Source organism: Pipistrellus kuhlii, unplaced genomic scaffold (genome assembly GCF_014108245.1).
Source record: "Pipistrellus kuhlii isolate mPipKuh1 unplaced genomic scaffold, mPipKuh1.p scaffold_m20_p_12, whole genome shotgun sequence".
In the NCBI taxonomy this organism is placed as follows: domain Eukaryota; kingdom Metazoa; phylum Chordata; class Mammalia; order Chiroptera; family Vespertilionidae; genus Pipistrellus; species Pipistrellus kuhlii.
In genome coordinates this window covers 8,358,310-8,381,298 of record NW_023425427.1, presented here as the reverse complement: position 1 = coordinate 8,381,298, position 22,989 = coordinate 8,358,310, and the positions used below count along the sequence as shown (strand labels likewise).

Genomic DNA, 22,989 nt, shown 5'->3' with positions numbered 1-22,989 from the left:
CACACACACACACACACATTCTCTCACACACACACATAAAAGACACCCACTTAAGTATTAACAGGTTACATGACAAGTTGTCTGTGTCTGAAGTTTCTTTAAAACACTCCATTTTACAGATGGGTAAAACAAGGCCAGGGACAGGTCACACCCAGGAAGCCACTCAAAGCCAGGAACAGAGCACCAGCCTTCTGACTCCGAAAGCAACCCAGTTTTCCCTCTTAGGATTGTCTTCACATGACTACAGAATACGGATGTTACCTGTGAAAGCAAGTCTCGCTTAGTATTCCCACTTCTGAGAGACCAGGAACCAAATAGGCAACACCAAAAAGCTCCCACCGCAATCTGTGTTTAAAAACTATTTGACTATAAAAAGTGCTTTGGTGTGCGGAAGTATTTCTGGCTTTCTTAAATGGTGGGCCGGGGCGGGGGGGGGGGGGAACACCCACCCCAAACTGGGAGAAAGAAAGAAACGAAACAAATTTTTGTGCCTAACTAAACAGTCACATGCAATTAAAGTGATGGATGTCTTGGTGCCAGAGGTTGAGTTGGAAACGAGCTGCTGGGAGAAGGGCAGCCTGAAAATAAATTGCCAGATTTTTTTCAGCCAGATTCCCTCTCTGTGCAGTTTTGAAAGCAGATAACTCCACATCAGTAAACATGCAACAAATCCCCAGAATGCCCGGCCAACAGACCCGAAGAGGAAGAACTAACTCCGAGTGGACCACTGCCCCCACCCATCCTGCAACACGGGTACGTGACGGAATCTGCAAAGCCAGGCAGGTCAAGACCACCTGGCACGCAGGAAGCCTTCCGAACTGGAAAGGCTTTGGGGATGACTGGGGAATGCAGAACATGATGGACTTGGGATTGGGTGACATGAAGGAACCACTCCTCCTTTTGCTCAGCAGGATAACGGAAGGACTGGGACCCTGTGCTCGGTGGAGACCCTGCCAGCTCTGAAAGCTGTCCGGACGCCCCAGCACACCCTGTGAGGCAGTGGCTGAAGGCATGCGCTCCGGGGGGTCCGAGCCCCGCCTCTGTTACTCAGCTCAGGTGGAGCTGGGTGTCAGGACATTTTTGACCTGGCAGGAATGTCTGAGGATGAAATGAAATGATCGATTGCACAGGGCTTGGCCCAGGCTTCTCCCTCAGAAAACGCCTGGCGACGGAGGTGGCCTCATTCTCGGTAGCGTGCCCATTCCCAGAAGATGAGCTTTAGGGGGGCTAAGTGACAGGGGAGTGTTGTGGGCTGAAGTGTGTCCCCCCCCCAAAAAAAAAAAATTTGTAAGTTAGGAACCCGGAGCTCCAGTGCCTCAGAATGTGGCTGTGTTTGGAGACAGAGCCTTTGAAGAGGTAATTAAGTTAAATGAGTTAATTAGGGAGGGCCCTCCTCCTATCTGTGTCTGATAAAGAGAAAGGTCACCCTGGCTGGTGTGGCTCAGGCTGCTGGTTTGTTTCCCATTCAGGGCATATGCCGGGTTGTGGGCTTAATCCCCCAGTAGGGGGTGTGCAGGAGGCGGCCCATAGATGTTTTGCATGTTCTCTCTCTCTCTCTCTCTCTCTCTCTCTCTCTCTCTCTCTCTCTCTCTCTCTCTCTCTCCTTCCCCTCTCCCTCCCTTCCTCTCTCTTTTTGAAAATCAATTTGAGAGAGAGAGAGAGAGAGAGAGAGAGAGAGAGAGAAAGAGAGAGAGAGAGAAGGGTCACAGCAGGTTGCTCACACACAGGGAAGAGACCATGATCAGGCACAGGGAGAGGGCCGCCATCTAAAAGCCAACGAGAGGCCTCCGAGGAAACTAACCCTGCCAGCACCTTGATCTTGGACTTCAGCCTCCCGAACTGTGAGGATGCCCATTGGTTAAGCCACATGTGTCAAACACAAGGCCCGTGGGCCAAATCCGTCCCGCCAGGCCTTGCAATGTGGCCCGCACCTCGCTGTCATCACTGCACTCCGCTGCGTTTCCATCACAATGACAGTTTATGACTGTTCAGTAAACCATTCGGCCCGCAATTTAGGTTGGATTTTAGATTTTGGCCCCTTCTCTGATTGAGTTCGACACCCCTAGGTTAAGCCACCCGGGCTGCAGCCTTTTGTCGTGGAAGCCCGAGTTGACTAGCACAGGCAAGACCACGGTTTCCAGTCAGGACCAGGTGCGAGGGAATCTGGGCTCCGCCACTCACCAACAACGTGATCCCAACTAAGCCCGTTTCCTGCCTGCAACGTGCAGATAACACAGCGCCCATTCCAGCGAGCGGTGGTGAGGCTGAGATGAAAACATCCAGCATGTTCACAGCGGGCGGCCAGAGCCAGGGCTGAGTCGGGACCTCCGACCCTGAGCTCCAGGAACTTCCTACCACATTCCTGGAGCTTCAGAGCCTCGGCTGGGCAGCAGGCAACTGGCGAACTCTGAGCGGTGCTCCTCCCGGGACCGGGACCGCACCGATGGGGAGACCTGGCTCCAACAGCCCAGGTGCTGCTTGGGCCACAGCAAAGTCTCGGAGCCCGTGTTCCCGGGGCCCCACCCATGGCAGGTCTTCCTTAAGTATGGGCACTGACCCCAGCCAGCAAATGTGCCTGAATTTTAGTACTTTCACACCAACTGCTAAGGCACAGAAGTCTGGGGCTATTTTACTTGGCTCTGTGTGCATATAAGATTTTCAAAAAGGTTAATGAGTGGAAAAGCACATAAAACTTTTAACCTTGTCTCTGGTGAGCGTGGCAGTGAAGGTCATAAAGCTGTAGCTGAGGAACCACCACCCATTCATCGGAGGAGGAGTATGCAAACAAAGCTGTCTTTTTATGGCCGGCCTTAGATTTTCCCTCTCTCCCTCTTTCTTTCTTTTTAAAAAGTCTCCTTCAAGGGAGCAGAGAAGGACACGTTCAGATGGAGAGAAGGAGGGTGTGGTGCTCCCAGCCCCTCTGCAGGCGTGGATCTGTAAAGATGGCATTATCCGGGTAATGCCCCTGGTCATGTGGTGTGAGCTGGTGTGAGCTGTCGAGAGAAGAATGTTGACTGTTCGCCACCCAACAACGTTAGCCTTTCCTCACTCATTAACTAAGGAAAAATGTTTCCGATCATCTGTGCATTTTTAAAGGCGACAGCTGAATACCAAGCACTAACTACTACTGTTATGGAAAATTTCTTTAAAAATGAATAAATAAATAAATAAATAAATCTTTATTGTTCAGATTCTTACAATTGTTCCTCTTTTTTCCCTCCATTGCTCCCCTCCACCAGGTTCCTACCCCACCCTCTGCCCTTTCCCCACCCCCCACTATCCTCATCCATAGGTGCACAGTTTTTGTTCAGTCTCTTCCCGCACCCCCCACTCCCCTTTTCCCCTGAGAATCGTCAGTCCACTCCCTTTCTATACCTTTGATTCTATTATATTCATCAGATTTTTTAATTCCCTTGGTTTTTAGATTCACTTGTTGATAGTTGCATATTTGTTGTTCATAATTTTTATCTTAATCATCTTCCTATTCTTAAAGAATTTTTTCAACATTTCATATAATTCTGGTTTGACGGTGATGAACTCCTTTAGCTTTTTTTTTATTTGTGAAGCTCTTTATCTGGCCTTCAATTCTGAGTGATAGCTTTGCTGGGTAGAGTAATCTTGGTTGTAGGTTCTTGCTATTCATTACTTTGAATATTTCTTGCCATTCCCTTCTGGCCTGCATAGTTTCTGTTGCGTTATGGAAACTTTCTTCAAAACAGAATGCCCCCATAGGAAATTCCTTACAGAAACTGAACACAGAGGTACAACCAGAGTAACTTCTCCTCACCTCCAACTGTTATGGATGGATCATAAACTAACCGCCCCCCTCCCATTTCTCCCAGTTCAATGGTCTCTCACACAAGACCAGGTGCCCTAGGACTTCAAATCCATGTCAAAAGGTATTTCTACAAGACCGTCACCAGCCAGGCATTGAGTTCCCCAGCCCGGATACCTTCTAAAAGACCTACAGAATGTCAGTCAGAGGAAAATCTGTATGGGGGTTACAAGGTGTCACCCACATTGCCAGGCACTTTGAGGAATTCATGCTGGAAGGTGCACAGACAGAAACAACCATGAATGGAGGGGGTCCTGAGGAGGGAGGGCAGTCCCCACACTGATCTAGCCACCTGCTGTTCCATGGAGATGCAGGCTGTGCGATCACATCTTCCATTTTGTTTTATTAAAAAAAAGTCTACAAATTTGAATTTTTAAATGTGAAATGTGGCTGTTTTTAAAAGCCTTTTACAAACCTCTAGTTTACTGTTTCTTATAACTTTTAACAAAATTTTAAGTATTTTATTTTATTAATTTTATAGAGAGAGAGGAAAGGAGAGGGAGAGAAAGAAACATCGAGGGGCTGCCCTCTACTTGCCCAATAGTGGGGATCAAGCCCACAACCTGAGCATGTGCCCTGACCAGGAATTGAACCTTTTAATGCATGGATGACGCCTAACCATCTGAGCCACACTTAAAAAAAAAAAAAAAAAAAAAAAAAAAATATATATATATATATATATATATATATATATATATATATATTATTGACATTTTACAGAGAGGAAAGGAGAGAGATAGAGTTAGAAACATCGATCAGCTGCCTCCTGCACACCCCCACCGGGGATGTACTCGCAACCAAGGTTCGTGCCCTTGACTGGAATCGAACCTGGGACCCTTGAGTCCGCAGGCTGACTCTCTATCCACTAAGCCAAACCGGTGTCAGCTGAGCCACACTTTTTAATTAAAATGTGACATCCGTAGATAAAAGTGCACACGTCATACGTGTGTACGCCCCAAGGAATTACCAGAAGTTAACATATCTGTGCAACCACCACCCAGGTCAGAAATAGAATGCTGCCCACCTCCTGGAGGCCTCTGTGCTGCCTCTTCCCAATTCCTACCCTTTCCTCCCTTCGCACAGGCACGTCAGGTGTGCTCTGCCATTTGGAAGCTCATATAAATGGATGCACACGGCACGTCGTCTTTTATAGCTGTGTGGGGACAGGGGGACGGAGTCCCTCCCATTCACAGACTCTGTATCTCTGAGCAAAGAAGGACTTGGAATCACAGAAGCCGCGAGGATTAAGAGATAAGAAGGCCAGTCATGGGTGGAGTGGGTGGTCAAAGTCCCACAGAAGGGGAGGGCCTACTTCCGGATCATAGGGACAGCAAAGGACAGGGGACAAAGGACAGGGGTGGTGGCAGTGCCAGTATGAGGAAGCCAAAGTTCAAAATCCACGGCCACCAAACAGCAGAAAGTGCTGGGACCATCCCAATGCCCAGGGTCAGCCTTCTCCCAGGACAGCAAACAGGCCGGGTTCCTGGCAGAGTTAGCCAAGATCACCTGGTGTGCTCCTTCTTCAAAAATATTTTTATTATGGACAATTCCAAACAACTCCAAAGCAAAGAGAATAGTAAACACCTGCCACTCAGCTCTCATGATTACCAACACCCCGTATCCTCTTTTCCTCCGTTCATTCCTCCCCTGGCCCTCCATTCCGTTTTTCACGCGTCTTTTCTGGGGATCGTGGCACATTTACTTCCATCGAGAGGCACAAACCTGAGCTGCTCCGCTGTCACAGAGGACTATGTTTGTGCAGCCCGCACCTCATGCCATTCAGCACAGTCCCGCCTCCCCTTACAGGCCCCAATGCCAATGCCACGCCAGTCCCCAGGCCTCCCCAATCCCCAGAAGAAGCAGTTTTTCTCATCTGACTTTTCCTCAGGTTAGTTTTGCCAGTTCGGGAACTGTTCGTCAATGGAATCGTTCATAGGCACTTTCTTTGGTGTAAGGTTTGTCTCACTCAGCATCATCCGTGTGAATACAAAAAGGTGAGTTTTAAAATTCGGTTTGGGCCCAGCTGGTGTAGCTCCGTCATTGAACATGGACCAACACACCAGGTCACGGTTTGATTCCGGTCAGGGCACATACCCGGGTTGTGGGCTCGATCCCCAGTAGAGGACATGTAGGAGGCAGCCAATCAGTGACTCTCTCTCATTATTGATGCTTCTGTTTCTTTTTTTTTTTATTATTGATTTTTCACAGAGAGGAAGAGAGAGGAATAGAGAGTTAGAAACATCGATGAGAGAGAATCATCGATCAGCTGCCTCTTGCACAGCCCCCACTGGGGACGTGCCCACAACCAAGGTACATGCCCTTGCCCGGAATCGAACCCGGGACCTTTCAGTCCGCAGGCCGACGCTCTATCCACTGAGCCAAACCGGTCCCGGCAATGCTTCTGTTTCTCTCTCCCTCTCCCTTCCTCTCTGGAATCGATTAGCAATATATATTTTAAAATAAATAAATAAAATTCGGTCTGGGCCAAACCGTATAGGCATGTCTTCATCCTCTTTCTCATGCCATCATATGCGGACAGCTGTAGTTCTAAGATCTACACTGGAGATAAAACTGACCCCACTGGGATTCGGAGCTAGGGTTTTCAAGGAATTACTCAAGTCCTGCTTTCTTCCCTGGGCCCCATGTTCCAGATATCTACTAGTTTCTGCATCTAAAATGGGCAGTAACGACCCTCCTGAGCTCTGACTGATGGGCTGACTGTGGTGTGAGTGCCCAGGCAGACCACCTTTTCTTCCCGTTAATCCTCATCTGAGGGTATTTTTCCATTGATGTTTAGAGAGAGTGGAAGGGAGGAGAAGAGACACAGAGAGAGAAACATCGATGTGAGAGAGACACATTGATTGGTTGCCTCCTGCAGGGGCCCCAACCAGGGCCAGGAATAGAGCCTGCAACGTAGGTGTGTACCATTGGCCAGAATCGAACCCGGGACCTTTCAGTCCACAGGTCCAAACCGACTAGGGCCAAACCACCTTTCTTTTTGTCTTCTGCCCTGGCTCTTCTACCTTAAGCAAGAAAACTGGGTAAAAGCACCGAAAAGCTGTGGTGTTCTCTGCAAACGCAAAAGACATACCTTCTTGCTAACCTGCCAGCTGCTTAAGGAAAAAGGTGCACTTTGATTCAGTCTCGTACCCACCCGGCCCTGGCTTGGTTCTGTGTATACAGCAGGCCCTTGATAAATGCCCGCGCCTCTTCATCATCTGCTCATTACTGCCTTGAAAGTGTCAACCCCACCCAGGTGTGGAAGGCCACAGAACAGGGTGGCCCATCATACAGACTGCCTTCCTTTCCCGTCTGTAAATAGCAACAGGAACACCAGCACCCACGCTCTGTGGTAGCTGAGAGAGCCCACACAGCGACCACCCGGGGCCTGGCTTCTACAGATCTGCAGACACCAGCTGCTGTCACTCTGTCAGCTTCCCAGCGGGCCCTGCCAGACATGACTTGCAGTCAAACCCTTCCCAGCCTGCTCTCCAGCAGTCTGACCTGCGGGAGCCTCACACTGGCCCTGCCTGAAACACAGCCAGGAGGGAATCCAGGATGTGTGGCCCCTTACAGCTTATTCCATTTGGAGGACCTCTTAACACGTTAAGCCCCATGTCAGTCACCGGTGACGGACACTATACTTTCCGTCCGGAAGACAAAACAGGCTGGGCGCTTAGCGTGCTAAAGGAAGAAAATACTGTCCTGACCAGGCAGCTCCTTTGGTCAGAGCGTTGTCCCGGGATGCCACGTTGCAGGTTCGACCCCCTGGTCAGGGCACATACAAGAACCAACCGATGGATCCACAGATAGGTGGGACAACAAATCAATGCTTCTCCCTCTTTCTCTTCCTCTCCCTCCCTTCCTCTCTCTTTCAAACCAATCAATAAGTAAATAAAAAAGAAACAACCAAACTGCTTAAAGAAGGAAGAAAATGTCAAAAACATCTTACATTTGCAGAATTTACAGAATCAAGGACCAAGCGACTATGGTACCAGTTGGGCCTCCCTACTGCTGCTCCGCCTCTAGGTTGTCAATCTCACCACCCTGCCAGGCACAAAGCATGGGGGTCATAGCTTGGCTTCTCCATCAACCCCCCCCCCACCCCCCATTCCTAAATCCCATCCCTAAATCCACTGGATTCCAAGTCTTCAAACTCCGCTATATCTGCCCTTCCCATCCATGCCCAGCACCATCCTAGTTTAGACCCACAAAGCAACTAAGAGCCTCTTAGTCTGACCATCCAGAGAGCCAAACTCCAAGCGGTCTTCGCTTCCCTTTCCATCCATCTCCCCTGCTCCAGCATCTCATGGGCTGCAACCCATTTTCCAAGTACCCCTCCCCCCTTGCCCTCAGTGAGGCTGGTCACTCCGTTCCTCCACCCAGACTGGCAGTCCTCCGCCACTGAAGGTCAAAACCAACCCAACAGTCACCCCCAATCCACAGCCACCTCCAAGGAGCCCCCACACAACTTCATCTGTCCAGTGCTGATGGTCCCCAAGTCATCCTGCCTGGCATTATGGTTAACGTTGTTCACTCTCCTTTTTAAGGGGGCCAGGCGATGTGCAATGCAATTTAAGAACACTTACACACCCCACCCCAAAAGAGCTTCTTTTAAGCAATTTTTTTTTAATCAGGTCATATTCCTCACAAGATCTTACACATACGAGGTGATCCCTAATGCTTTTTTTTGGTCATTTTTAATAAATAAAGGAAACTGCAGAAACAAAACGGGTCCTATCAGTGAACAGAATAAACAGTAGCCATCCAGAAAGCTCAGATACCTGGAAGAGCACATTCAGGGAACTGAGTTGATACGATGAAGGACATGTTGCAGTAAATCAAATGCCTGCAGTCCTTCTTTCCCTTTTAGAAGCCAGCACGTAGTTTTTGCTTTTTTTTTTTTTTTTTTTTTTTTTTTTTTTTTTTTTTTTGCAGGAGTCTCTTTAATGAAGAAGGATCCTCCACCACAGCTTTTAGAACAAAGCCACATACTTCTGGATTTCAAAGCAAAGGGAGTGCCAGGTAGAATTCTGAGGTATTCTGAACACATACTTTCGACCTTGGGCTGCCTGCTCTCCCACTAAAATAGCCCACATCTAGATTTCGTTTGCCCAGCTCTCTCACCCTCGAGGCTCCCCTGGGATCTGCCACTGCCTGCCTGTGGGCATGCACTGGGCCAGTTCCAAGACAGTCTGGACTCTGACCAGCTACGGAGTCTGCCATCTACTCGGCGCCGATGCCACCCACTACAGACAGCCTTGGCCGAACAGGTGGCATGGGCCCTGGGTCCCAGGCCCCAGCACACAGGAGCGATAAAAGCACTGCAGCCGGTGAAAGGCTGCCAGAATGTGCTGCGGGTTAATCACTAACCCTCGTAAGCCTTTCCTTCACCTGGGCTTTTCGGGGAGAAGCCCACGCCCATTTCCCGGGCAGGGGACAGGGCAGGCGACAATGTTTCTTTCTCCTGGACCATGATTCACGTGCAGAAGAAGCAGGGGGGTCTTGGAGAGGCAAAGAGGCTTGCTGAATGTCACCTGGCCACTGAGAGAAGAAGCCTGGAGGGCGGCGTGCGGGAAAGTGCCCTTATTACACGCTCATTACCGCTCATTTGCCACAGGTGAGCAGCAGCTGGCGGCATGGCGCAGCTGCGAGTGCTCCAAGGCAAGACGGCAAAGAGCTGCCCACCCAGAAGGAGGCTCTGGCCCATGCCCAGGACTCCAGGGGCTCCTGGACAGAGAGAAACACCCAGTGGTTCCAGCTGCCCTCCTGTCTGCCCCCATCGTCTCCCTTCTCTCTGAAGTGTTCATGGGATGTGAGTTCCTTAAAGCAGTGGTCGGCAAACTCATTAGTCAGCAGAGCCAGATATCAACAGTGCAACGACTGACATTTCTTTGGAGAGCCGAAAGCCGACTTCTGCGCATGGACCACGAAGTTTCCATGGCGCTGTACATTTCAATGGCATAGATATTTTGTGGAAGAGCCACACTCAAGGGGCCAAAGAGCCACATGTTTGCCGACCACTGCCCTAAAGTGTCTGCTGGTAAGGCTCACTGGGGGCTTCCTGGAGAGTGAAGAGCAAGCACGTCAAATTCACGGTCCGCGGACCACATGCATGCCTCGTTTATTTGGCTCGTGTTAGCCTCTGAGTTTGACAGACTTGGTGTAGAGTAAGGCAGGGGAAGAATCCAGGGTCAAGGGAGACATTCCAAACCAGGGTCAGGAAGCTGATGAAGAAACAGAAGGTGGACACAGAAGAAGAAAATACACTCTTCGACAAACCTACGGAAAACTTTCTATAGACGCAATTCCGACCTTCTCAGAGAAGCAACGCCCAGTGGGGAGCGAGGGCTCCCTGGAAGCCGCTGAGCGAGGAACAGCAATCTTGGGGATTATTTCAAGCCTCAGTGCTTTCGCATATGCCAGTCCAGCCACCAGGAAAGCTGTTCTCCCGCTGTTTGCTCTCTCTGAAATTTTCTAGGTCATCCATTTCCCCCTCCACTCCCCTCACCTTGGGCCTCCCTTTGAGCTTATTTAAAATTCTCCATAGCACTTTTCACACCAGGTAGAGTGACTTAGCTCCACTCAAGTTTCTTGAAAACGAGGAGCCTGTCATTTTCTCTCTGTCTCATTTGCTTAAAATAAGACCAGTTCCCCATATGACTGCACTCACATGGAAGATATAAAACTGAAACGCATGGACACTAGCAGAGTATGGTGGCGGCCAGAGGGAAAGGGGGCGTGAAGGGGACCTAATCTGTGGTGATGGAAGATGATTTGACTGGTGGTGGGTACACAGCGGAATATACAGACCCTGTAGCACAGAAATCCACACCTGAAACTTACATAACCCTGTTAACCAATGCCACCCCAATAAACGTAAATAAAAAGAGGAAAATAAGGCCAGTTCCCTGTGCCAACTGTAGAACTCAGCACTATCAAACCCTGCACTTGCTCACCAAGAGCGACCAGCAGCAACTGACTTTTGGTCATTCACAGCAAAACTGAAGTCAAAACATGAATTCCTCCTTAGAGAGGAAAGGCCTGAGAGCATATGGATCTGCAGACTGAAGAGAAGTGCCCTCTATGGTTCCATGAAGGCTACTACCTCAGCGGAGGAACGTGGGATGGGAGACAAGCTCAGAGAGACCAGCAGGGAACGAGCTACACACAAGAGAAAAATACAACTCCACTAAAAACAAAAAAACAAAAACAGGCAAAAAACAAAGACTGAGGCATTCCAGGAGGAAATACAGATGGTGCATAAGCATGCACAGAGATACGAAACCCCATCAATAGCTGGGGAAAAGTAAAGATTGCAAGGAGTTCCCACAAACCCCCATCAGTTTGAAAAAATAAAACAGAAAAGCAAGGGATGGAGAAGAATGGATCAGCAGACGTTCTGACATGCTGCTGGGCCTCTGGGGAAAATTCCAGATGCTCTTCAGAGGCCCTGTCTACCACCCTCCCACCATCCGGCTCCTGGGTACACACCCGCCCAGGAGAAACACGTGCTCGCATCTGTGCACCAGCAGACCAATTCCAGAAGGTTCAAAGCAGCATTTTCCTAACAGTCCCAAACGGAAAACATCCCACATATCAACCAACAAAGGATGCTTTTGAACAGATCCCTGCAATGGAATAACTACAGAGCGGAAAGAACAACAGCTACCGCCCTCAATTTGTATGAATCTCACAACACGGTACTGAGTGAAAACTCCACTTACATAGAGTTCACAAACATGTAAAACTAACCATAGAGTGTTTTGGGGAAAACCAATAGGAAAAGGAAGGGATGAAAGACAAACTCGGGAAGTGGGAGGGAAAGGAATGGGACTGGGAGGAGTGTGGGGGTGGGGGGAGGTTTAACAGCATGTCTTTGTTTTTAAGCTGGGTAGTGGGAACACGAATGTTCATTATATTAATTTTCTGTGCACTATACGTGTCATAGACACTCTTTTGCATTTATATTTCATCATGAAAACGTTTAGAGAATGTGCTAGACAGAAGACTTGCTAGCAACACTGAGACACTCGGACGAAAATGTAAGGAGGGGAAACTAAGACCAGATAACCTGGGAGTGAGGTAGGCATGAAGGACAACAGTCCCAGGGGAGAGATGACAGAAAGGCAAGAACAAAGCCAGAAGGGAAGGACTGGGGACATCCACGTCCCCAATGGCAGTGCCACTAATGAACAGGCAGGACTGAGTTAGGAAGGCCCGGACCAGCACAGAAACCCATATCTCAGATAAATGGATAAATAAAGTGTGGCATATGCATACACTGGGATATTAATCAGTCATAAAAAAGGCATGACATTCTGACATGTGCTATAATATGGATGGACCTTAAAGATATTGTGCTAAGTGAAAGAGACCAGAGGTAAATGCAGAAGTACTGTGTGGCCGAAGCCGGTTTGGCTCTGTGGATAGAGTGTCGGTCTGTGGACTGAAAGGTCCCAGGTTTGATTCTGGTCAAGGGCATATACATTGGTTGCGGGCATATCCCCCGATAAGGGATGTGCAGGAGGCAGCTGGTCGATGTTTCTCTCTCATCAATATTTCTAGCTCTCTATCTCTTTCCTCTCTGAAAAAAATCAATTAAATATATTTAAAAAAAAAAAAAAAGAATAAGTACTGCATAGATCCCACTTATAGGAGGTACCTGGAATAGTCCTGTTCACAGACACAGGAAGTAGAATGGTGGTTGTCAGGGCCTGGGGGCGAGAGAGGAATAGGGAGGGAGGTCAATGTGCACAGAGTTTCAGTTTGGGAAGATGAAAAAGTTCTGAAGATGGACGGTGGTGCTGGCTGCCCAACAATACAAATATCCTTCATGCCGCTGAACCATACACATTAAAATGGTAAATTCTATTACATTTTACCACCATTTTAAAAAATCCATAATTCACATCAACCCAGGAGCCAGGAGGTCACAGTTTGATTCCTGGTCAGGGCACATACCCGGTTGCAGGCTCCAACCCCAGTGTGGGGCGTGCAGGAGGCAGCTAATCAGTGTCTCTCTCTCTGAAATCAATAATAATTAAAAAAGGATCCATAATTCAAGACAGGTGCAGCCGAACAAGACAGCAGGTGGGATAAAGGAGAGGCACTGTCAGGCCTACCTCGCCTGCCTGAGCACCCATAAGATGGATACGGACAACATTCAGATCCCGGACCAGGTAGGCTGGAGACCACCGAGCTGAGAGATGCTGACTCTGCAGGCACCTCATCCTCCAGGCCTGCAGCACGGACAATCCCACCCCTGGGCCCTGGGACCCTGGGACCCTGGGCCCGAGCTCAGGGCTGGGAAACAAGGAAGCTCTGGATGATCCCACGGGTAGCCCAGGCCCTTGGGATATCACTTTCCAGTTCTTAATTTCAAAAAGGAAAGGCCGGGCACTCTGCCAGCTATGACTTTGGGGAAAAGAACCGGCAAAAATAAAAATGCTGAGAAACGGCAGGCAGAGCCCACGTGCCAAGAGGCTGAAAGGCAGAGGAGGGGTTCAGGAAAGATGGGGAGGGGAAAGGGTATGATAGAAAATTGGGGTCTGCAGGATCATTAGGATTCTGTCCTTCCTAGGGAGTTCCAAGGAGCATATAGGGCAGGCAGGAAGGGCTGGGTGTGCACGGTGGGGGAAAGAGCACTGGAAGATGAGTCAGGGAACCTAACTAGCCGAGTGGCCCAAGGCCACCTGTGAGACCATGCGTCAGGAGGATAATAATACCTTCCCACACGGTGGCAATTAAGGGAAGTCACACAGATTCCACTGGCCTTGGAGGTACAACTGCCAACAAGTAAGATATCAGGTGTTTGCTCTCAGCCCCAAGAGACAAGCAGAGATAAAGATTAGTCATGCCTCACTCACACACACACGTAAACACACAGAATCAGGGGTGAATCTAAATAAATCAGAATCAGCACAAAAGAGGGCCACACACTGGTGAGAAGGGTGTCAGAGAGGCTTGGGTGAGAAGGGGGGATAAGAGGACACATACTGTGCTCATACATGTACACAAAAGCACACAGATGTAGGGAACAAAGTGAAACCAGCCAGTGACTATGCAGCAAATGGGGGATCTGTCCAATGCTTCTCGTTGGGATGACTTTCACATGGTTCTGTTTGAAAAACACAGCAGCCCACTTCTGACCTCGGTGTTGAAGAATTATGGCCATCGGACCAGAAGGCACTGTGGGCGAACCTATTATACATTCTCAGGTTGGAGACCTTCGGCTCACTTCCGGGGGTTGGGGGGGTGGGGTGTGTGTCAAGGGGCAGGCTCGGCCCCACCCCACTCTGACAGCAGGAGGATCTTCCCGGGCCAGACTGTGGAGCTTGAGGCCGGGATACCTTTACCAGTCAGCACGAAGTTTCTTAACTGTCTGCTAAACCCGATTCTCCTTTCTACAAACCAGGGTAACTATAGTAACCACCACGGGAGTTTGTGAGATAATACAACAAGACATTCATTTAAACGTTTCGCCCAGCACTTTGGTAGCTTCCGTGTTCAAGAAGCCTTGGCCCTGACTGAGTACCAGAGACACTCCTGTTCTCCCAAGGCTCCTCGTTCGCCTCTTTAAGTTCAGGGTCACAGCCAGGGCTCATGAGGTCCCCTACCACCAAGGAGCCAGGGCCTTGGGAAGGGGGTTTTCGGGCTCCCATGCTGCTCCATGCATTTGTCCCTGATGCTTCCCCTGCCTCAAAGCCCCGCAGGAGAGCACAGGGCAGTGGTGACCACCCACATCCTATGGTGAGAACACAAGCCCTCAGATGCAAGGTGACTTTGTGGCCACATCCACAGGACTGTCATCCTGCCAGAAAGCAGAGGTGATGGTGGGGAGGGGCTCCGAGAAAGGGGGGGGGGGCCTTGAGTCTCCCCCAGCAGGGCTGCAGGGCACACAGCTATCATGCCCAGTCCCAGCTAAGGGTCCTAGGGCAGTGGTGGGCAAACTCACTAGTCCACAGAGCCAAATATCAACAGTACAACGACTGACATTTCTTTTGAGAGCCAAAAACCTACCTCTGCGCATGGGCCACGAAGTTTCAACCGCACTGCATGTGGGCGCCCGCACGTGGTATTTTGTGGAAGAGACACACTCAAGAGGCCAAAGAGCTGCATGTGGCTCGGGAGCCACAGTGCCTAGGAAATGTAAAGGAGTGAGAGGGCAAAGGGACACAGGGTCTACATATGGTGCTGAAGGTGGGAGTGGGGGTGGAGGGGGTTAGGGGGAAGTGATGTTCATCAACCCATATACAGCCACCATTTGAAATGCACATTTATATCTAAAAGCAGAAAGCGAAGGTACAGATGGATACACACCACCGTTTTAACAGTGGTTATCTCTGACGAGGTTTTAGATGTTTTAACATCTCCTGCTTCCCTACATGTCCTAATCCTTCTGCTTGAAACATGTTCTAGTGTGAAGGGAAAGTGAGGGAGGAAAGTGCTCGCCAATCTGAAACACACACACACACACACACACACACACACACACGGAGGGGTCAGCAGCTGGCCCTGCCCGCACGCAGCGGCCAGGGTCCGAGGAGGAGACCGGAGTGCGGACGGGCCAGGTGCCTTCGCAGAGAGCACTCCGCCTGGGCAGCGTGGCGGAGGCAGGCCGGCGGGGAGCCAGGCCCGGAGAGGACACATGGTGGGGGGCGGATGTCTGTGGCTACGCGGTGGATTTTTTCCTAAGTCCCTGTGCAAGAATGTAAGGGGAAGTTCTACTGCCCCCGCCTGCTGCTATTTCAAAACGAAACAGACCCGTGCCTTCACCCACAGCGGTGTGTTAGAGACAGAATTCGGAGAGATTATGAGATTATGCACGTGAAAGTGCTTAGCAAGTGACTATTTGTTCAGGTCTGGACCGGTGCAGAGTCATGTTCCTGGCATAGACCTCCCTCCCCTGCCCCCACTGCATATGCACAGAGACTCTCCAGGGGTGTGGAAACAGAGTGAGATATTATACCTATATTCCATTTGGGAAGGATGTTCACCATCCACATCTCTTCTCCCCACCCAACCCCCCATCCCAACCCTTGAACACAAACTCATGACCCATATAGATATCCAAAGCTCCCTCCCCATGGTCTCAGTCATGGTCTGGAGCCGGGAGGGGGGTGGAGGGGAGAGAAGGGGGTAAGTACTGTTGGGCCAATTTGAGCCAACACCTTTGCTCACAGGGACAGGAAACAGCAAGCCACCCAGACACCTGGGCAAGGCAAGGTGCCCACAGCAGCCAGGACCTCGGGAGAGAGCGGCATGAGGAGCCATCTTCTCCTGTTTCCTGGGGTGTCTTACAGGTTGGCGTATGTCTCCCCACGACTGAGATGAAGCTACCCTTGACCTCCAAGCTAGACTCCGGCAGGCCTCCACCCTCCCCCGCCCCCATACACCCAATGAACTCAGCCTGCAAACTGCCCTGGCACCCTGCCCCTTGTCCTGGCCAGGCCCTCAGCACCACGCACCTGGGCTGTTGCAACCAAGTGAGTGAGTCCCTCCTCCAGCCCAGCTTCCAGGCTGCCATGGCCAAAAAGGACTCCCATAGAACTCAGGTATGGTGCTCCCAGCCTTCAGCTCGGAGAGGGCCAACCTCCATCCCCATCCCCAATGCCTACAGCAGTTTCTAACAAATAATGGGGCTGCCCTCTGTTCTCTCAGTTCTAGAGCCGGTGTTTTTCACAGGGTGTTTGAAGGGGCCGCCTTCACCAGAATCGCCCGGGGTTCTTGTTAAAAGTCCAGCTTTGTGAACCACAGAATCGGAAATTCTGCGCATTGCAAACCAGAGGGAAAAAAATCCCACATGAACTTCGAGGACACTGATGTTAAAGAAGTGCTGGCGTTTGCCACTGTTTGGAGGAATGTGTCCTACTTGAAACAGCCAGGAACTCCCTGCCTCCCTGCCATGATCCCGTATTAGGACTTGGGATCAGACTGCCTTACCACCACTGCCCCTACACTGGAAAGTTGGGCTTCCCAAAGTAGCCCATTCCAGCTCTTCACTGAGTAACTAAAGGGAAGTCACTTCATAGTCATGGGCCTCAGTTTCCCATCTATATAATGGGTGGAGTATGTGCACCGAGGGTCCCTTTCCACTCCCAAGTAGACATCTGACCTCCATGTTGTGTCATGTGGGTTTCGTCAGATCAGAAGTTCCAGTCCTAAAATCCTAAGAACCTGCACTTTTCTGTTTAGGTGGGGAGGGAGGGACATTCTTTTCTCATCCAAAGTGAAATTTTTAAAACCATCACTCCTACTACATCCAACATTCAATATCCACTCAAGGAGAACCAAGCAAAGGTTAAACTTCCCGGCACAGTTAATATATATATATATATATATATATATATATATATATATATATATATGTATATATATATATATTTTTTTTTAATTTAATGTTCATTACTAGAAACATTTCCAAACCCTTCCCACGGACCAAAGAGAAGGCATGAGGCATAAGATTACCACCTACCAGCAACCCTTCAGCACCCTGCCACTTACTGAGGTTGTTTGTATCCTTCTTGCCCTATCCTCCTCCCAACCCCCCCATTTCAAAGACCAGAAAGTCAAGGCTCAGAGAGCTTATGTTGCCCGAGGCTGCCCATGTTGCCATGGCTCTGCTAACCCCGAAACTCTCTCCGTGTTTACTCTGCACCACGATGAGTCAACGCACAGCTCCAGAGACAATGGAAGCAACGGCGCCAAACGCAATACCGGCCAACAGAGCCGTGCCCTCCGAGGCATAGTGGGAGTGCTAACCAGCCAGCCACGCACCCTGACAGCTTTCCACGGGGAGCTGCTAGGAGACTGTGCGTGCAGGGGAGGGGGGAGACGGGGCTGAGCAACAGCCGCACGAGCAGAAGCGACGCCAGGGATTTAGTCAACAGAGAGCTAATATGAGTCAACAGCGGGTGCCGCTGCCAAGCACAGGGATGGGATCTTCAGCTGCATTAATAGAAGGAGAGAGTCTAGGGCACGTGGAGGGAGCCCTGCCCCGCTGACCAGACCACCCCTGAGGGCTGGGCTAATGAAGGAGGGGCATCTTCCAAGGCAAGGTTTTCTGGAGAGGGATGGCTCTGGGAGGCACTCTGGCTGGTAGGGTGAGCCCAGGACTTCCTGGGTGGCTGATTTAAAAAAATATATATATTTTATTGATTTTTTACAGAGGGGTAGGGAGAGGGATAGAGAGTTAGAAACATCGATGAGAGAGAAACATCTATCAGTTGCCCCCTGCACATCCCCCCACTGGGGATATTCCCACAACCAAGGTACATGCCCTTGACCGGAATTGAACCTGGGACCCGTCAGTCCGCAGGCCGATGCTCTATCCACTGAGCCAAACCGCTTTCAGCTAGGTGGCTGATTTTTAAAGCTAACCCACGTTGGACTGCATGTCATATGGATGTTTAGAAAAATATCCTAGAACCCTGGCTGATTTGGCTCAGTGGACAGAGCGTTAGCCTGTGGATCAAAGGGTCCCAGGTTCGATTCAGGCCAAGGGCACGCACCTCAGTTGCAAGGCTCCATTCCCAGCCCTGGCCCTGGTCAGGGCACATGCAGGAGGCAACCAATGGATATGCTTCTCTCACATCGATAGTTCTCTCTTTCTTTTCCTCTCTCTTCCACTCTGTTTAAAAATCAATGGGAAAATATCCTAGGGTGAGGATATATATATATATGTATGTGTGTATATATATATATATATATATATATATATATATCCTTTAATTCGCATCATATCAAGGACTGAGAAAGCAGCGACTATCCACAGCAAAGGTTAAGAACACACAGGTGTGCAAGGGACCGCAGCCCACCACCAGACAAGGGGCTCCTTGAGGAGAGGATCGCTGGAGAAGACAATGACAGTTGCTTCTCCCCTTATTAGACATAACAACTGGGCTGTGGCTTGGCCAAGAAGTTAACCCTCTGTGGAAAGCTGTTGGGATGGGTGACATACTAAAAATGGTATTCTAAAAATGCACAGGGGAGCTGGGCTGGAGATGCTATCATCTTAAGTGTCAAAGTCTCCAGGAAGTTTTCCCAATCCCCCCAGGCTGTCCCATCCCCAGCACCCTCTCTGGGGGAGCCTGTCATATCACAGAGCATCGCTTAGGACAAAATGACATGTTTCCCAAGAGCCCGAAGGCCACCTCTCATTCACCTGTCCCTCCACAGCTCGGCGCTGGGTACACGGGAGACACCCACTAAATGTTGACTGACCTGAACACCGAGGTGCTCTGGCACAGTCACACAGAGGTGGGTGCTGCATACGAGGCCATTTCAGAACACACGTGTCCAGACCAGGGCTTTAAAAAAAAAAAAAAAAAAAAGGCCTGTGCCAATGCATAACCACGTTTAGTGTGCTTAACAAAGACATTCTTGAAGCTACCACCACCAGAGGGTTTTAATTACAAAGGAGCTATCGTTAGCTTGGCAAGTGCCCATGGAAATGGCTGGAGACAGAAAATCCAGGTTATGGCGGTCAAAGGTAAATCCTACCTGTGTGCCAGGCAGCCACGCAACACCAGAGCCCAGGAAGTGGTAAAAATCCAGGGATGCAGAAGTGAATAATGGGGCCAGATGCCAAGAAAACACGACAGCATAAAAAAGCCTGGTGAGAAGGGTCTGAGGAAGGAGCACCTGTGCTACAAGTTCATGGGGAGCTGGCTGCCTGGCGCTAACCACGCAACTCTGAGGATGAATTACAAGAACGAAAACTCTGATCCGGGAAGATGCGCGTAGGAGACTGAGACGCAGCTCTGATATGTAATAAATCTTTAAACCGGTGAGCCATGCTCACTGGTGATTTTTCTTCATCCTCCCTGCACTCCAGCTGCCTAACATGACAAGAGCCCGGATTTCCTTTTTATTTGCCTTTGGACAGTGTGTGTGTGTGTGTGTGTGTGTGTGTGTGTAAATAAAATTTGGGGCTCACTAAATCACACCCTAAAGCATCGCAGCATCTGCCATCATAAGAAACCTTGGTGAATGAATCTGTCAAACAGCCTTTTATAAAGTGAAGAAAGCTTTTAGGGTGCAAACTACCCTCACCCTCACCACCTTAAGGGCTCCACCAGGTATAGTAAGTCAGCATTGCTGCCCTGACCGGCTCAGGTTTATTCGCCACGGATGCACTTTACGCAGTTGGCATTATTCACCCCAGAAACGCCACTGAAGCCTGTCGCACAAACCTGACAGGAGCAATACATTTCACAAACCAACCATCTCCGGGGAAGTTCCCAAGGAGAGCATCCCTCTCTCTCCCAGAGCGGAGATGCAAAATGCGCCACATCCTTGCCACACATAGGCTGCCCACTCCGGAGGCCGCCTGCTCCCCGCTGCCCTCCTCCCGGCTCTCCAGGCCTCCTCTCCCAGCTAAATAAAAACTAAGGAGCCTCCATCCTGGGCGGCAGCAACATTTTAATGCTATTTTAAACAACAGCTCTAAAGCACAGGAATGTAGCTCCTTTTTTCATGAGTAAAAAAACAAAAACAAAAAACAGCATAAAAAACACACAAAAGGGTATTATCATAACAAAATGATATCCTCTGAAGAGCAAGCACTATGAGCCATAAAAAAAAAAAAAATGAAACTGCCATAAACTGAAACTGTCTCAAAATTAAACCTACAGAGGGAAGCACTAAACCCCAAGCCAGGCAGGCTCTGATTTTCCCATCTAAAACCATTACATGTTCCCAGTTCTCTAAATGAGGTCCAATGATTTTCTCCCACCCGGAAGGGCCTACATGCGGTTTTTTTGTTGTTGTTTTTGTTTTTGTTAAGTCCGGGGATGTTATTTTTCTCCCTTGAAACCTTGGAGATGGTCTGTCATATGCATCTAAAGCTCAATCACTGCCCTGTCCTCGGTCACACCCAAAGCTCCCCGAAGGCACCATCTGCCGCAGCGCCCCGGTGCACAGCAGGCGCCCCTTTAATGTGCAGATCTGACTTGATCAGATCCGGCCCCCGGGCTAGAGAGACGCGTGGGTAGCCGGCCGGCGGGCCAGGCGGGGACGGTAGCGCCGGCCTAGCTCTCCTGGAGGGAGGCGGTGCAACCACCTGTGGGCGGGTGGCCGGGGACTCGGGCCGGAGCGCCCGACGCGCGGAGACCCGGGTGAAGTCTGGCGCGCCAGCCCCCGTGGGCGCCCCGGGGCCGACTCCCGGCGCCCCGGCCAGGGCTCCGCCAGCTCCAAGTTGGCCAGGTCCGAGAGAGTGGATTTCAGAGTTAGCGCCAAGGGGCTCCTGGGGAGGGTGGGGTCCGGTGGAGCACTGAGAGGGGATCAGGACAGAGCAGAAAGGGTCCCCTGACTCCCTCCCACATTTGGCACCTGCCGGGCAGCAAGTGTGCGAGCTTTTCCTCCCTCCCGGTTCTCTAAGGCCTGGGGGCTATTGTGGGAGGTAGGAGGGTGGGGGTGGGGGGCAAGCGGGCCACGCCAGGGCAGCACCGCATCACTTTGACATTTTCTAACCAACAATCCAGGCCCCGCTGGGATCTGGGGAACGGAGGGGAGCACCTGTCACTGGCGCCGGGGAGGCGGGGTCTGGGGGGGACTCCGGGGGAGTGGGTGCGCAGGGAAGGGCTGAGCCCCAAAGGACGAGGTGGGAGCCCGAGAAGGTGTGTAAGCCAGCCAGGCAGTGTACCAAGGAGGGGGCGCGGGCCGGGGATGGGGCCCCGTGACCGGGACGGGGTGGCTCCAGAGGGAACCAGGGTTGAGTCGTCCTCCCAGGAGAAGGGGGAGGGGATCCTCGGAAAGGTGCAAGGGGAGCGCACCAAAGACGAAAAAAAAAACAAACAAGAACACAGGAGGAGGGGGCTGCCCCAAGGGGCGCGGGGTGCCGGCGCCCAGACCGGCCCCGTCCCGCCACTCACCGGCAGGTCCACGCTCACTTCGGTCCCGTCCAGCAGGAAGACGCGGCAGTACAGGGTGGCCTTGGCCGCGCCGGCGGCGGAGATGTGCACGGCCGCGCCGCCCGTGAGCAGGGGCCCCCCGCCGGCCGGGAACACGCTGCCCCCGGGCGCGGCGGGCAGCGGCGAGGCGGCGGCGGCCGGGCCCCCCCGCGGCCCCCCGTCGCGCTCGTCCCCCAGCCCGGCGGCCCCGCGCCCTGCCGCGCCCCGCGCGTAGAGCTGCATGGAGCGGCGGCCAAAGGTCCGGCGCAGGAACCGCAGCATCCTGGCTGGGGGCGCCCCCTGCCTCCGCCCCTTGCGCCGCCGCCGCCCGGGAGCTCCCCGCGACGCCGTCAGCGCCCGCGGCGGCCGGCGCCTCCTCCCGCGGGCTGCGGCGCTGGGCTCGCTCCCGGGGAGGCCGCGGCCGCGCTCCGGCTGCCTGCGGGGCGCGCGGGCCGGGCCGGCGCCGCCTGCGAGTGGCCGCGGGCGGGCGGGCGGGCGCGCTGGGGCGGCCCCGGAGCCGTCCCGCCGCTGTCGCCGCTGTCGCCGCGGACGCTCCCGGCTGGCGGCCTGCGCTCCCCGCCGAGGGGCCGCTCCCGACGGCCGAGCCGGGCGGCCCGGAGATGCGGGGGGCGTGGGGCGGGCTGCGGGTGCTCCCGCGCCGCGCGTCGGCCAAGGGCCAGCCGGAGCAGGGCGCCTGCGTGCTCCCCGCGCGCTCGCTCCCCCTCGCCGCGCCGTGCCCGGGGCCGGAGGGGGGCCCCCGCCGAGCGCCCGCTCCCCAGGCGCCTTCTCCTGCGCCCGCAGCCCCCGCCTCCCACCTGGGAGGCTGCACCTCCGGCTCCCACCACCGCCGCCCGCCCGGACTGCAGCACACCCTCCTCCCTCGGGGCTGCGCCCGGTTATCGCAAACCGAGTCTCTGCCGCCCCCTGCCGGCCCCGGGGTCCCCTGCAGCTGTAGGTGTGCTCACGTGTGTACACGTAGGTGAGCACACACGTGTTTCCGGCGCCCCGAGCCCTGGAGACGCCTGAGAGTCTCCCCGGTGCATGGCTAGGAAGACTGGGCTGTATGCCCTCCGGAAGCCTGGCCCCGAGGCCAGAGAGAGCATGAAAGTGGAGGCCCTCCTGACCCTCAGTTTCCCCTCTGGAAGAGGAGCGGGGTGGACCCTGTCATCCACAAGATCCCTGCTACTTGATTAAGTTGGATCCTCTTAAGATCTCAGAGCTGTTAGGGCCCTTTCAGCCACTGCAGTCCAACGGGATCGT

At 52.1% G+C, this 22,989-nt stretch overlaps 1 protein-coding gene across 6 annotated transcripts in view; it reads right to left on the bottom strand.

Annotated features, from left to right (window-relative positions):
• The window catches only part of EPB41L4B (erythrocyte membrane protein band 4.1 like 4B), a 113,136-nt gene extending 90,506 nt beyond the window's left edge, over positions 1-22,630 (bottom strand). For 3 of the 6 annotated variants that reach the window (XM_036433079.2, XM_036433080.2, XM_036433081.2), the window contains exon 1: positions 21,712-22,628. In XM_036433079.2, the coding sequence (XP_036288972.1) occupies positions 21,712-22,011 (300 nt within the window). In that variant the 5' untranslated portion in view covers positions 22,012-22,628. Of the gene's footprint in view, positions 1-21,711 lie in introns of all 6 variants that reach the window. The other 3 variants (XM_036433082.2, XM_036433083.2, XM_036433084.2) reach the window with 3 other exon arrangements.
• Between the last annotated feature and the right edge of the window lie 359 nt (positions 22,631-22,989).